Here is a 15,636-nt window from a genome sequence, read left to right on the forward strand (position 1 = left end):
AGGTTAAGTTTTCTGGAGCAAGGTTGGTGGCAATAAGAAGAGATAACATTGAGTGCTTACTCCATGTCGTACAGTTCCACGCACTCATCTCTGAGTTTCTTTCTTTGAACCACCTGTGTGATTGGTCCTATGTGATCAGCCTCATCTTATAGATGAAGAACCTAAAGATCCAAGATATGAAGTAATTTGCAGTCAAGTTACTCAGAGCCTAAGCTGGGATTCAAACTCAGTATCTCTCAGGCCTGTTCATTTAATTCAAATATTATACCAATGATTTCAGAAGTTTGTCAAATGCTAGCAATGTAGGATACTTACCTCATTTTGAAAGCAGTTATGCCCGATTTACCTGAATAATAAGTGAAGTAAATAAAACAAAAACTTAGAAACGTGAGTGGTGAATAGGTGTAGGCATTTTATTAATCTGTGGTATATTTGAGAACAGTGGTTTTCCAGTAAACAGCATGTACATAAGGGAAGTTTGGCCATTGGCCATTTCAGCAATGGAAGTCTTGGTTTTGATTTGTTTGTTGTTTTGTTACTACCGTCATACCAAGTGCTTGGGTTTTCATTGATTCTCAGAGATGCAAGAAAATGCAGATTTCTAAAACAGCTTTTAGTTTCATCACCAACAAAGTGAAAGGAAAACTAATTATGGTGATTACAGTGATTAGACCAAGATAAGGTCAGGGATCTGGGGCATCTGTTGAAATACTAGCCCACAGCTCTTTGGACAGCTTAAATGGAGGAAGATTTGTGGCTGCCTCGAGCCAAGGACAAGGAATGCAGTGCAAGACCACTCTGGAGATGTGTAGCCAGGTGTGTTGGCTGGACACAGCACTGAGCGGAGGACCCCAGGTGGTCCAGACTTCAACTCATCCTTCCTCTCAGGCACACCTGTTTTTTTCTTTCTTTCCCTCTCTTACCTGTTTCTATCTTTGACAATTTCTACTCAATAATCTCTTTTCCAATTCTTTCCCCTTGCCTGGCTTGCTGACTCTCCCTCCCCATCTTACTCCTTACTTTTTAAACTGGCCATATGCAGAATGAAGTGTAGTTTTATCCTTTCATCTGTGTATTTTCAAGTTTCTTTTATTTGGTTTCAAATGAGATATCATGAACTCTTGCAAGATTTGTGCATAGTGGAAAAATACTTGGCATTAGAATTGTTCAGAGTCCCTGCTGTGCTGTTTGATAGTAATGTAACCTCTTGGAGACTAACTTTTGTTCTCTCTAAAATAGGAAAAGTATGAACCTAACAGCACTGTTTTAAATATTAAACTGAATACAAAATATGTATATATATAGCTATGTAAGAACAATAAATACTTGTGCAGGCTGTACACAAATGTCAGGTAGTATATTCTCATTTTCCTCCTTTTTTCAAACTAAAATGTAAACTGGTTTATTTTTGTTATAACCCTTGGTTTTTTGTTTGTTTGTTTATTACATTAATTTTATATTTGGTTGGTCAGTAACCATAAATGGGAAAAATACTCCCTATTCTTGGATTACAGTCTTATATTTCTATAAATCTTCTTGTTTTGCACATTTCCCTTAAAGCAGAAATGTATTAAGCTATTATTATCATTAATTAATATATTAGCCTGAGTTGGTTTATGAGATTAGCCCAATTTGCAGATGGATGCTAGAAGGAATATGACCAAGGATGGTTATGTTTTGAAGAATGAGTCAGGAATGAGATGTCATCAGGCCCAGTGAACTAGGGAAGTCTTGAGCAGCCACAGAACAGTGTAGGTTCAAAGTGCTGCCCAAGAATTAGGGAGGTAGGAGTACATCAAGACAGACTTTGGGCACCTTACAACTTTACTTAACATTGGCTTAGATAACAAAAGAGGAACAATAGGAAATACTTGTGCAAGTTTCCCTTATTTTACACAGATACTGAAAGTAAGTAAATTTAGAGAGTAAATTTACTTTAATAGTTATTTTTGAATTAAGACATTCAATTGCCAGGGCAGCCCAGGTGGCTCAGTGGTTTAGCGCCACCTTCAACCCAGGGCGTGATCCTAGAGACCCGGGATCGAGTCCCACGTCAGGCTCCCTGTGTGGAGCCTGCTCCTCCCTCTGCCTGTGTCTCTGCTTTTCTCTCTCTGTGTGTTTCTCATGAATAAATAAATAAATAAATCTTAAATAAAAAAAGGCATTCAATTGCCTAAAAGTTGACTTATATGTTATTAAGTAAACTTTTACTCTCTGGAATCCTCAGGGAAAGAACTATCTTTCTGAATATTTTCATTTTCTATGTAACTGAAGATTAATTCTTCAAAAGTAGAAAGTCAAATAAATTACTTTTGTGGATTACTTTCCATTTTCTATATAAAATGCATTATATACGTGTCCCTCTCCAAAATAATATTCTGGATATAATTTTTTACCGTTGACTCAAAACTATCATTATGAAGATCTGTTATTGTGGTAATAAAAAAGCAGACAGTTCTTTCTGTTTTTGACCTTATTGAAGTATAATTGATCAGACAATTCTTGACTTTGTTCATTGATCTAACATGATGCCTCGAACATAGTTATAAGTGAATGTGATATTCATTAGATGCAACTGTCCTTCTCAAGCCCCTAAAAAGTAGACACTTATAAATACTTCTTAGTTGAATGAATAAATGAAAAACAGTTAAAATTGAGGACAACTCTGTTCCCCTGGCTACATACAGTATTTTCAGAAACGAGGCAGTATTATTAGCCTCCTTGTAGAAATGGGCTGTGTATCTCTGTGGACTGGAGGACCTAATGGTTAGCCTGCTAATAGCAACTTTCCATCTCAAGCCTAAAATATCCATGGAAGCTATGACAACCTGATAAAATTCATCCAAACTTTAAAACTCAGCCTAATCACACAGAACTCTGCCCTCCTTGTGTCTTGGTAGAACTGGTTACAGCCCCCTCTGGATTGAAATTATCTTGAATACTAGGATCCACTTTCCCACATCTAGTGCCATGTACATTGGTTGGTTGAGTGAGTGAATGAATGAATGAATGAGAATGAGAGATTGAAGCAGAAGTAAGGAAATTAGACCAAAAGAAAGTATTCTGAGCACAGCAGTAAGCCACTTTTCTTGAGGAATTAGTAAATTGTATACAGATAGTTCAAGAGTGATAATAATCATTTTGTAAGTGAATAGGCTCTCCTGGGGGTTTGTTGGAAAGTACAAGAGTCATTTGACTGTAAAATTTCTGGTATGTGTTTATAACAGGAAGAAAAGAAAATATTATTTAGGGATGGGCTGTAGCTTTTGCTGGATAACCTAAAAGGATGGAGAATTCCTTACAGAGAAAAATTGATTTTTGTTTAGAGGACACCTAGATGGGATTTTTGTTAGTTGTAGGTTAGGTCTCTAGGCAGTGTCTGGAAGGAAAAGAATGAAAGAGAAGAGCTTAGATTCCCTTTGCAGAATAAAGTAACAGAAATTTGAGAGATGTCCTCTCCTTGACTAAGATTGGTAGGAGTAGGAAATAGAAGAGAAGTAGGAGAAAGTTTTGGGGTGAGGGAAAGACTCCAGAACCATGATAGAGGATGGGGTTTAAGGAGAAAGATGATCAGGAATGCTGAAAACCGGGGGCACCTGGTTGGCTCAGTTGGTTGAGCGTCCGACTTTTGATTTCGGCTCAGATCATGATCTCAAGGTCCTAGAAGGGAGTCTACTTGTCCTCCTCTTCCGCTGCCCTTCCCCCTGCTCACACTGGCTCTCCCTCTCTCTCTTAAATGAATAAATAAATCTTCTCTAAAAAAAAAGAGAGAGAGAGAAACCACTGATAAGCCTTTAATGATAGCAATTCATAGAATTCGAGATTGTTTCTGCACTCTACTATAATTACCCTTTGTTACCCTTAAACCATTGATAAAAGAACTAAGTACTAATAGTATATGTTGCGTGAAGGAAAAGGGGCAGTTTTCTAGACTTGGGGTAAACAGTGTTGAGGAAATAACTAGTTTTGGGAGGCAAGACCATCAACAGGCTTGAGAGGAGCTTGGAGCAGGGGTTTATCCAGAGTGGACAGCAGTGATGGTGGCCATGGCAGTGGCTTAGATTGGGTAGCAGGGACTGCTTTGGGAACCTATGCGACAAACCCATTTCTCCTTCAGAACCCAGAGCAAAGTGGCCCATCGGGATGCAGAAAGTGCTAGAGGATCCTACTGTTATGTGACTAAGGGCTAGTTAGGAGGGAGATCTTGGAGTTAAAATTGAGAAAATCTCATTCCTTTATAGCCATAAAATTTTAACCTAATCCTTTAAACCTTAATATTGCTGACAAAAAAGAACCACTTCTGCATATTATTATGAAGTTAAAAAAAAAAAAAAGACTTGTGGCTGAGATTGCAAGTCTTCAGATTTTATGGGCTCAGGATCAAACTCAGAGCTGTGTTTTTTGAGGTTTGGCCACTATTCAAGACACAGCTTCAGACTCTTGATGTTTTGAAACACAATGTGATAAGAGATCAAAGGATGAAATTTATTGATGCATTCATTTTAAGGGCAGGTGTGCTTTGCAAAACGAGGGTGGATGCAAAGTCATCTGTTCAGGCTGAATTAGAAAGCAGTTCAGAGAAGCAAAAAACTTTCTGCTGTGATAATTTAATGCCTAATGATGATTTCTTGCTACTTAAAAAAAAAAAGTCAGCAAAATTAGTGCTCCAGTATCAGTTTCTCATGTGCCCATATTATAGCCCTAAATTTTTTGAAAATTTCTGTCCCTTTTAAAAAATCCTTTTCAATTCCTTGGCCCTCTTTAAAGTGGTTCTTCATCTTTGGTTTTATTACTGTAAAAATGAAAAATCATAAAGCCATAAGACATAAGCTCTGACTGTATTCCACTCATTTCACAATTTGAAATGCTGACTGTGTAGGGCACTGATTCTAGTTGGTTTTGAGTCTTATTTGGTTGTTCATATACTTTGTACCCATCATTAGACAAATTAAGTTACAGAATTTTATTTTAAAGATTTATTTATTTATTCATGAGAAACACAGAGACAGAGAGGCAGAGACACAGGCAGAGGGAGAAGCAGGCTTCCTGCGGGGAGCCTGATGTGGGACTCGATCCTGGGTCTCCAGGATCACGTCCCGAGGTGAAGGCACTCAACCACTGAGCTACCCAGGCGTCCCAGAATTTACAATTATAGATGAGGAAATACTGTATCATATTATTTTTTAAATTTATTTTTATTTATGATAGACAGAGAGAGAGAGAGAGACAGGCAGAGGGAGAAGCAGGCTCCATGCACCGGGAGCCCGACGTGGGACTTGATCCCGGGACTCCAGGATCACGCCCTGGGCTAAAGGCAGGCGCAAAACTGCTTAGCCACCCAGGGATCCCCTACTGTATCATATTAAACGAAATTTTATGTACTCATTACCCTCTTAAACTAATGAATATTAACTTTAGAGACATTTATCCTATAAAGATACATAATTTATGGATGATTGAAATGGTATTTGGCATCAGGCTCTTAATCAGAAATGTAACGTGTTAATTGGTTGTAGTCCCTCTATAAAAATGAAGACTATGACCATTTTATTTATTTATTTATTTTATTTTTTTATTTTTTATTTTTTTACAATGACCATTTTAGTTTGACCCCACCATACTTTTTAAAGAATGTAACCTGCCATAAGGATAAAGACTCCTCACGCCATGTAGAATGTACAAAATATTTTATCCCCTCTACTTTCTGAGAAGTGGTTCCCCCTTCCCCACTCACATGGTTACAGTGGCAGCAAGATTTTTGTGCAGCACCACACCCTGGCCAGCTGATTGGCCTAGTAATGGACAGCTGATCAAAGGGCCAGAGTATTCTGCAGGATTCTGGAACTGAAACTGGGATAGAACCTCACCTCTGGGGCAGCCTGGGTGGCTCAGGGGTTTAGCACCGCCTTCAACCCAGGGCGTGATCCTGGAGACCCTGGATCGAGTCCCAAGACGGGCTCCCTGCATGAGGCCTGCTTCTCCCTCCACCTGTGTCTCTGCCCCCCGCCCCCCCCCCCCCGTCTCTCATGAATAAATAAATAAAATCTTAAAAAAAAAAAAAAGAACCTTACCTGTAACTAGGAACTAACACTATTCCATGTAATTTCTGCATCAGTGGTCAGGTTTCCTGCCATGGAAACTACAAACATAGAGGAAGCCAGCCTGCAAGAAAGACAGACAGAAGAATGAAGATGGGGGGTGGGGAGGGAGATAGGGAGGGCCAGGGCTTTGGAAGGAGCTCTGTGTTGGAACTCTTGTAACGTGTAAATATAATTATACTGAAAACAATTTGAGAGCAACTAATTCTGAGCTGGCCTGTGCTTGGGTTCTCTGGAATGTTCCCAGTATCTGTAAATTGGTTTAGTTTGAGTTTTGGTCCCCTACAAAAGCACTCATCCAGACGATGAAACCTCCCCACCCCAAACCCCTAGCAGGTGGCTCTGCCTGTCTAGTTGTGCTACTGAAATTCCAGCACAAACATTTGCCTTCCCCGCCTTAGCTCTCCCTGCCGCTGTGCCCCAAGCCAACACATACAGGAGCAGAAGAGAGAGCGGAAAGCAGAAGAAAGAGGTCCATGACTTCGATGGCTACAATTATGTTTCATTTTTTAAAAATTAAGGTGTCATTTGCAAACAGCAACATTCTCTCCTTTTATTTATTTTTTTAAAGATTTTATTTATTTATTCATGAGAGACACAGAGAGAGGCAGAGACACAGGCAGAGGGAGAAGCAGGCTCCATGCAGGGAGCCGGACGTGGGACTCAATCCTGGGTCCCCAGGATCACACCCTGGGCTGAAGGCAGTGCTAAACCGCTGAGCCACCGGGGCTGCCCCTGTATCGTGATTTTAATGTGTATTCTCTTAATGACTGATGATGTTGAGCATCTTTTCATGTGTTTATTTGCCATCATCTCTCTTCTTTATATATTGTTTATACATGTCAAAGGCTGCAATTTTATTTTATTTTATTTATTTATTTTTTAAAGATTTTATTATTTATTCATGAGAGAGAGAGAGAGAGAGAGAGGCAGAGACACAGGCAGAGGGAGAAGCAGGCTCCATGCAGGGAGCCCGACGCGGGACTCAATCCCGGGTCTCCAGGATCAGGCCCTGGGCTGAAGGCGGCGCTAAACCGCTGAGCCACCCGGGCTGCCCAAAGGCTGCAATTTTAAAGTAACTGTTTTCTTTTGCAGTGCTGCTCTCTGTCACTCCTTTATTTGCCTTCTCTCACTTCTATTATCGTGAAGGATGCTGTCAGCAGCTACTTCTTTTTTTTTAGTATTTTATTTATTCATTCATGAAAGACAGAGAGAGAGAGAGAGAGAGAGACACAGGCAGAGGGAGAAGCAGGCTCCATGCAGGGAACCTGATATGGGACTCGATCCCGGGTCTCCAGAATCATGCCCCAGGCCGAAGGCAGGCACCAAACTGCTGAGCCACCCAGGGATTCCCATCAGCAGCTACTTCTAATTGCTGTGCCTGCTGTTCATTGCTTCTTTCTTCTCTCTTTTTCTCTTTCTTTTTTAAATTCTAGTTGATACCTCCATATGTATCATTCATTCTGCAGATAATCATTGACTATCTCATGTCAGGGCTGACCTTTTCGAGTTTGTCGGCTTAATGCAAGTGCTACCTCAGGTTTGGCATCTGTTCAGTTACATTATATATAATCTTAGAATTACTGGCTAATTTCAGACATTTTGGGTCATTTCTAGATATGGCTTCAATATCATCAAAGATTTCTTTTCTTTTCTTTTTTTTTTTTTTTTTTTCCTGGCAACTTCTAAATGCAGAACCTGAAATCTAGCAGTCGGAGGGTTGCTGAAGACTGGTTTTGAAATAGCTAAGGTTTTACTCTAGTTAGTTATAGCATGATGAATGGACATCTGCGACGGTTCTGTATTATGGCAGGACCATCATTAATCATCTGATACCTGTTTAAGTTTTCTCTAATCCTTTCCTTTGATTTGAGAAACTGTTCCTGGTATCAGAGCTTGTTTTTGTTATCCGTGGGGGGCTTCCTTTGCCTTTGCACATTATTTGCTAATGAACCAGAAGAATGTTTTCCTCTGTGTAAAAGTTGGATAGAGTTCTGTGGAGCTTCGTTTCTCCTGCTCACAGGAATGCCGTATGGAAATGTCCTTGTGGCATTTCACTGGGAAGTATGAAAAACATGCTCTCATGACTTTTCAAAGAGGATTGATATTGTGCAGGATTACTGTGGAATCTAGAAAAGTGTGAACAAAGCAGATGACTTCTTTCATTTTAAATTTTATTTATATTTACAGCTTATACCCCTTATACAAGTATATCATTTAACATCTGGGAAATGAAACTCCTCTAGTATGAAGCAGTATGAACGTTTTCAGTATTTCAAAATTATGAGAGCAACTGATCCTAAAGCATCCTTTTAAAATGAAGACTCAGCTCCTAATTTTCTGTTAAAATTTGGATTTTGTATAGTGTGTTTTTCTTAAAGGAAGATAAAATTTGCTTTCCTGTGTGTCTTTTTTTTTTAAATCTGTCTCCCCCTTTTTAAAACTCTTCTTTCTTCTTCCCTGGCTCCCTTTCCTTTCTTTCTTCTTAATTCTTTTCTCTCTTTCTCCCTTATTCCTAGCCTTCTCTGTTTCTCTCCATGGAATAAACTGAAAGCAAAGGCTAGCCAGAGATTTTTCTTCTATGTAATCGTTACTAACATTTTGATGTCCTTATTTCTGCCCATTACATATACCATAATTTATGTAACCATGCCTAATTCTGGACATATTATTTTTAACTCTTTATTATCACCACTATGATAAAGATTTCTTTGCTGGCTAAGTTAGTCTGACTCTTGATTTTGGCTCAGATCATGATCTCAAGGTTGTGATATCAAGACCCACATCAGGTTCCGTGCTGGATGTGGAACCTGCTTAGGATTCTCTCTCTCCTCCTCCTTCTGCCCCTCTCCTCATCCTACCCCACCCTCACCCCTCACACGCATACATGGGCATTTGTTCTCTCTCTCAAAAAAAAAGTCTCTGCACCTGAAACTTTTCTTCTGTATTTAAGATTGTTATTTAGGATTATTTTCTTAGACTAGATTTCCCAATTTGAGATTCTAGGACATTGGTCAGGTATTGTTAAATTGTTTTATATCCTTACCAGCAATATATGAGAACTGACATTGACTTTTACCATTTAAAAAAATTCTGGGACTCTGGACATAGGTGGTAACATAGGAGGCTCCTGAATTTCCCTCCTCCTGTGGATGAACAGAATGTAGTTACACACGCAGGAATTCCCTCTAAGAGAAATCTAGAAATTAGCTGATTTACTCCTACTCATCGGGCAATTGAGAAAATACCCACATGAAAATGGGGAGGAAAGGCTGAGACACACTCTGGCCTTAAACCCCAGCCCCTGGCATAGCACCGTACAGTCAGAGGGGGGAACCCCAACGCCTAGCTTCTCTTTGAGGAGCAGAGGGTTTGGACTGTGCCTCTAGTGCCCCAGCTTTTAAGGCTGTCAGTTGAGGGATGGTCCCCTAAATCACCTATGCATGAAAGCTAACAGGGCTTGCATTCATGAGCCCCACGGGACTAGAGCAAACAAAGGAGCAGTTGTTCATGGGTGTAAGAGCATTTGTTGCAACCATCCCCACCTCTCCCAGACTAGCACAGAGGAAGCGTGACAAAAACACCCATCTCCCAGTCTGTCTCTGGAAAGGGTTTGATCGTGCTTTACAGCTGCCCTCTGAGGTTCTGGCTTTTAATTCGCATGCAACTGCTTGCTGGCTATCATTTTCCCAAGGGCCCTGAAGAGCTAGTGGGCACTTGCCCTGCTTTCTTCCTCCAACTTGCTCCAACAAGACAACCAATAAATAATACAGAGAGATCTCATGTTAACTTGCCCAGTTTCCCTGACGGCAATAGCTTGCAAAACCATAGCACAGTGGCATGACCAGGATATTGGTATTGATAAAATCAAGATATAGAAAATTTCCATCACCACAAAGATGCCTCCCCTTGCCCTTCTATAGCCAGTCACCTCCCTTACCCCATCCTCGACTTCTAGCAACCACTAATCAGCTCTCCATTCTGTAATCTGAATATAAATGGAACCATATACTGTGTAATCTTTTCATTTTTTTTATTTGAGCTGACATACAAGGATGCATTGGTTTCAAGTGTACAGCGCAGTGATTCTGTAAGTTCGTACATTATATGCTCACTGCAAGTGTAGCTACCGTCCGTTTCCCATACATCACTATTATGACATCATTGACGATATTCATTATGCTGTTTGACTAATTTATTCCATAGTGGAAGCCTGTATCTCCTCGTCCCTTTCACCCATTTTACCCAATCCCCCCCACACACACACACACTTTTCTCCCCTCTGGCAACTGTCAGTTTGTTCTCTGTATTTATAGGTCAAATTCTGCATTTTATTTGCTTATTCATTTATGGGTTTTTTGTTTTTGTTTTTTTGTTTTGTTTTGTTTTGTTTTTTAGATTCCACACATGAGTAAAATCATGCGGTGTATTTGTCTTTCTCAATCTGACTTATTTCACTTAGCCTAATACTCGTTCTGTTCATCCACATCTCAAATGGCACATCTTCTCCTTTTTACGGCTGTGTAATATTTGTTGCAGGAATATACGACATCTTCCTTGTCCATTTGTCGATGGACAATTAGGTTGTGGAACCTTTTGTTGCTGGCATTTTCATTCAGCATAATTCCTTAAGATTCATCCAAGTTGTTGCATGTTTCAAGGTTCATTCCTTTTTATTGCTGAGTCCCTGGTATGTGTATATAGTGCAGTTTGTTTAACCATTTACCCGTGCAAGGATTTCCATGTTGTTTCCTGCTTTTGGTTATTTACGAATAAAGCCACTATGAACATTGATGGCCAAGTTTCATTTCTCTGCGAAGAATAACAGGAGTGCAACTTGCTAGTATAGTAGTTGCATGTTAAGTTTTTGTTTTATTTTTTAAAAGATTTATGTATTTACTTCACAGAGGGGGAGAGGAAGGGAGTGCAAGGGGAGGGGCAGAAGGAGAGAATCCTTCAGCAGGCTTCACCCCAAAGCAAAACTCCCCTCAGGGCCTAATCCCAGGCCTCCGAGGTCGTGATCTGAGCCAAAACTAGGAGTCAGACACTCAATTGAGTGAGCCACCCAGCTGCCCCACATGTTAAGTTTTTAAAGAAATTGCTAAATAGTTTCCCAGACTGACTGTATATGTTTGATCTCCACCCACAATATACATGAGTAGTTTCTTTGCATTTTTGTCAGCATCTGGTGTTGTCACTATTTAGCCCTTTGATAAGTATGTGTATTAATATCTCCTGGTCATCTAATTTGCATTTCCCAAATGGCTAATTATGTTGAACATCTTTTATGTGCTTCTAGCCATCTGTAGATCCTCTTTGGTGAAATATCTCTTCGTGTCTTTTGCCCATTTTTTGATTGGTTACTATTTCCTACTAAGTTTGGAAGCTTCTTTACATATTCTAGACACTAGTTTTTTTGTCACATATATGGTTTGAAGTATTTTCTCCCTGTCTATAGCTTGCCTTTTCATCCTTATTAACCAGATCTTTTCTAAAACAAAAGTGCTGAATTTTGTTGAAGACCAATTTATTAGTTTCTGTTTTCTAGGTTGTGTTTTAATGTCAGATTTAAGAACTATTTGCCCAACTCTAGATCCTGAGGACTTTTCTCTATTTTTTTTCTAGAAGTTTTTTAGTTTTATGTTTTATGTTTAAGTCTGTGATCCATTTCAAGCCAATGTTTGATAAAGTGAATCCTTTAAGACTATTTCATCCTTGCAGATATCCTTTAAGAATGTTTTTTGTACATATTAATTAGTGTTCTTAGTACTTAGTCCATATTTTTTATGAGTAGTAGCTTTAAGATTGAGTAATTAGGGCAGCCCAGGTGGCTCAGAGGTTTGGCGCCTGCCTTCAGCCCAGGGCGTGATCCTGGAGACCGAGGATGGAGTCCCACATCCGGCTCCATGTATGGAGCCTGCTTCTCCCTCTGTCTTTGTCTCTGTCTCTCATGAATGAATAAACAAAATCTTAAAAAAAAAAAAAAGATTGAGTAATTAATTGAATAATGTTAGTGTCTTTTCATTTTGAGCCTTGTTCTCTTGATGGTAAGAAAGTGCCACACTCACGATGTGATGAGCACTGGGTGTTAGATGCAACTGATAAATTACTGAACTCTACATCTGAAACTAAAGGTGTACTATATGTTGGCCAACTGATGTAAATAAAATAAATAAATAAAATATATTTTTGAAAAAACCAAAAAAATTTTAAAGCGCCACATTAACATATACATGAGATTCAGTGTTCCGGGTTTGTGATAAAGAGTTTATGGGATGACCACTCCTCTAACATGATAAATCAGTCCAATAAATATTGAATGCCCACTATATCTGGGCCCTACTATGGGTGTTGAAATATGGCTTCTCCTTGGGAGCTAACAGTGTGATGAGGGAGTTAGAGACAAAATTCATTCATTTCAGTGTACCGTTCAGTGTTGGAATCAGTTTAGTATGATGGCTAATAACTCAGGCTCTGGATTCCATCAGTTTTCGATGGAGTCCTGGCTTCTTGCACATCCCACCTGGATAAGGCCACCTCGCTTGTCCTTACTTTCCTTACTTACAGTATGGACATTACAAGGTTGTTATGAGGATTGGAAAATACATGTAAAGTTCTTAGTGTAAAGTACCTGGCACAGAGTGAGTACTTTTAATAAATGTTAGCTGCAATGACCGAGGTAGAGATGAAGGTATGAGTAGACAGGGAAGCAGGGGTACTGGTCTATGTGGGGCAAGGAGTTTTGGTCACATAGAGAGAGGGGCAGTTATCCTAGAGGTGAATACTTCTGAACTGAACCTGCAGGATTGAAAGAGGACGTCAGCTACCTCCATTTTGGCCTGTCGGTGTCTTAGAGTTGATTAAGTTCTTTCCAGTTTATCTCTTAGCTCAGGCCAAACACCCCTGCAAGCAAAGCATCCTGTGATGGGAACCAGAACTGCCCCCTCGAGCAAAAAGGTATGCCCTGGCGTCAGCAAGACCCCACGTGATGGACCCCAAGACAATGATCTTTACTGCTTACTTACATATACCCACCAGACTTTGTCCCACATTTTCCTTATATAAACCTAGAAGTATTTTCAGCACTTTGGAGATAGTCTTTGAGACACTAGTCTGCTGTCTTCTTGGTGTTGGCCTTGCCGAAATAAATTCCTTTCTTGTTACACCACCACTCTCTGCCTTTGGATTTTGTCAGCAGTAAGTGGCTGAACCTAGTATGTTAGGGAACCCTGGAGCCGGGGGGCCCTTGCACCCCTGCACCCCCAGTTACAGGATGGCTAAGATTTAGCCAGAAAAAGAAAGGAAGGAAAAGCATTCAGGAAAAACAGAATAATGTGGACAAAGGTATAGGAATGAAAGATTGTGTACAAGTATATATAGTACAGCAAGCAGTTATTAATAGAACTTGAAGTAGGAATTGGAAAGCAAGACGTGGCTAGAGAGGGAGGCAAGGACCAGGTCATGAAAGATGTTGGATTTTTTCCTAAGCAAAAGGAAGGCATTGAAGAGCTTAGGAGAAGAAAATGTCATAATCAAATTTGCATTTCTAGCTGGTTCACTCTGCAGAGTGAAGACTGCTTTGAAGTGGAGGACATAACTGGAAGATGCTCTTTAACAGTTCAGTTGAGAGGTGAAGGCCAAAATCAGGGCCATAGTAACTGAGAATGGAATGTCATCCTTGTCCTTTTTTGTTTTGTTTTGTTTTTGGTCATCTGAAAAACTACTGTTCCAGGTGCCTGGCTGCTTCAGTCCGAAGAGCATGCAACTCTTGATCTCTGGGTTTATGAGTTCAATCCCCACACTGGTGTGGAGATTACTTAAAGTCTTAAGAAACAAACAAACAAAAATCCCGTTCAATTCAGAGCTTCAGTTGGAGAAGCAGATAAGCCTCAGGTTGTAGGGTGTGTGAGAGTGGAAGTCTTGTAAATGAGAACTCTAAAAAGTCGTATCCAAGACCGGCTATAGTTCCTCTGGATCAGGCTACTACGACTGAGTGGTCCTTTCTATTCCTCTAGGTTACATAGGATTTCTTACAATCACCCAAATCATATAGATCCACCTAATAAAACACTCACTTTTTTTTTAATGCACGAACTTGGAATGAAAATTGATAAAGGGGAGGGAAAAAATTAATAAAACGTACATCTAAGAGAAAGAAATTTGATTCCAACCTACATTTGCTAAAATCTTTATATCTTTATTTCCCTCCTCATTTAAGAAGGTTTAACAATGTTAACCATAATTTTCTTCTTATATAAAGCTAAAAGGTAAAAAAGCCTAAGGAATTCAATTGTATCCTATTCACTACTATTTTATATTCTTCTGTGCCATTTCATTTACTACTGTGAGAAATATTCTAATAGTTCAAATTAGCCATAGTGCAAATCCTGTGGAACAGAGCTGTATCCGTTTCGTAGACTCTGAATGTGTGAAAGCATAGCTGACTAAAGATATACAACCAGAATAAATTAATGGGTTGGGATATTACAAAGAACAGTGCTATTTTTCTTTCGTGTGTGTATGCGTAAACAGCTTTTGAGTTATAACTTATACTACACATATATAATTCACCTATTTCAAGTGCGCAATTTAATGGTTGTTCATTTCTTTGACAGGGAAAAAAAGATGTGACCCAGATATTTAACAACATCCTGAGAAGACAGATAGGCACTCGGAGTCCAACTGTGGAGTACATTAGTGCTCATCCTCATATCCTGTTTATGCTCCTCAAGGGGTAGGTACATGGTTCCCTTTAAAGTAGGCTTGAGTATAGAATAGTTGTTAAAAGTACACAGCACTGGGTCGCCTGCGTGGCTCAGTTGGGTAATAAGCATCTGACGACTCTTGATCTCAGCCCAGGTCTTGATCTCAAGGTTGTGAGTTCAAGTCTTGTGTTGGGCTCCATGCTGAGTGTGGAGCCTACTTACAAAAAAAAAAAAAAAAAAAAAAGAGTTATTAGCCTCATTTGAGGTGTGATGGGTTCTCTTTTGGAATCACGGTGAACTGTTTGCCGTGCTTGAGGTCAGCCCTCCAAATCTCCATCTCTCCATCTCTGTGATTACTTAGGTTACAGCAAATTCTTTTCTTTGCATCTTCGTGTCTAAATAGAATTCCTATAAATAAATAAATAAATAAATAAATAAATAAATAAATAAATAAATAAATAAATAAATAAAATTCCTTCCATTTACTGTTTCTTTGTCCTCTAGTTTCCTGTTATCTCTATCTCTGCCTATTATTACCCGTGCTTCCCAATCTTCCCTTTTCCTAGCTACTCAGTTCCCTTTTTGCTGTTTGCCTGAGGCCAAATCCCCTGACTCTGATCCTCATTACACACACACATACACACACACACACACACACACACCTTCCAGTGGCTAGCATCTGCCAAGGCGACATGCTTCCATGTGGGGATAGACTAATATATAGGGGATCCAGAAAACTAAAATCTAGTCAAATAATAGAATCTTTGGGGTTTTTTTGTTTTTGTTTTTGTGTATATACTCATTTACAAATGTTTCTTAGGCATTCTGAGGCC

At 39.5% G+C, this 15,636-nt stretch overlaps 1 protein-coding gene across 9 annotated transcripts in view; it reads left to right on the forward strand.

The window, feature by feature from the left end:
* CAB39L (calcium binding protein 39 like) overlaps positions 1-15,636 on the forward strand; it is a 108,803-nt gene that overhangs the window by 52,267 nt on the left and 40,900 nt on the right. For all 9 annotated transcript variants that reach the window (XM_025478375.3, XM_049099475.1, XM_049099476.1 and 6 more), the window contains one exon: positions 14,714-14,832. In XM_025478375.3, the coding sequence (XP_025334160.1) occupies positions 14,714-14,832 (119 nt within the window). The remainder of the gene's footprint in view (positions 1-14,713; positions 14,833-15,636) is intronic.

The sequence above is a fragment of the Canis lupus genome, chromosome 22 (genome assembly GCF_003254725.2).
Source record: "Canis lupus dingo isolate Sandy chromosome 22, ASM325472v2, whole genome shotgun sequence".
NCBI lineage: Eukaryota > Metazoa > Chordata > Mammalia > Carnivora > Canidae > Canis > Canis lupus.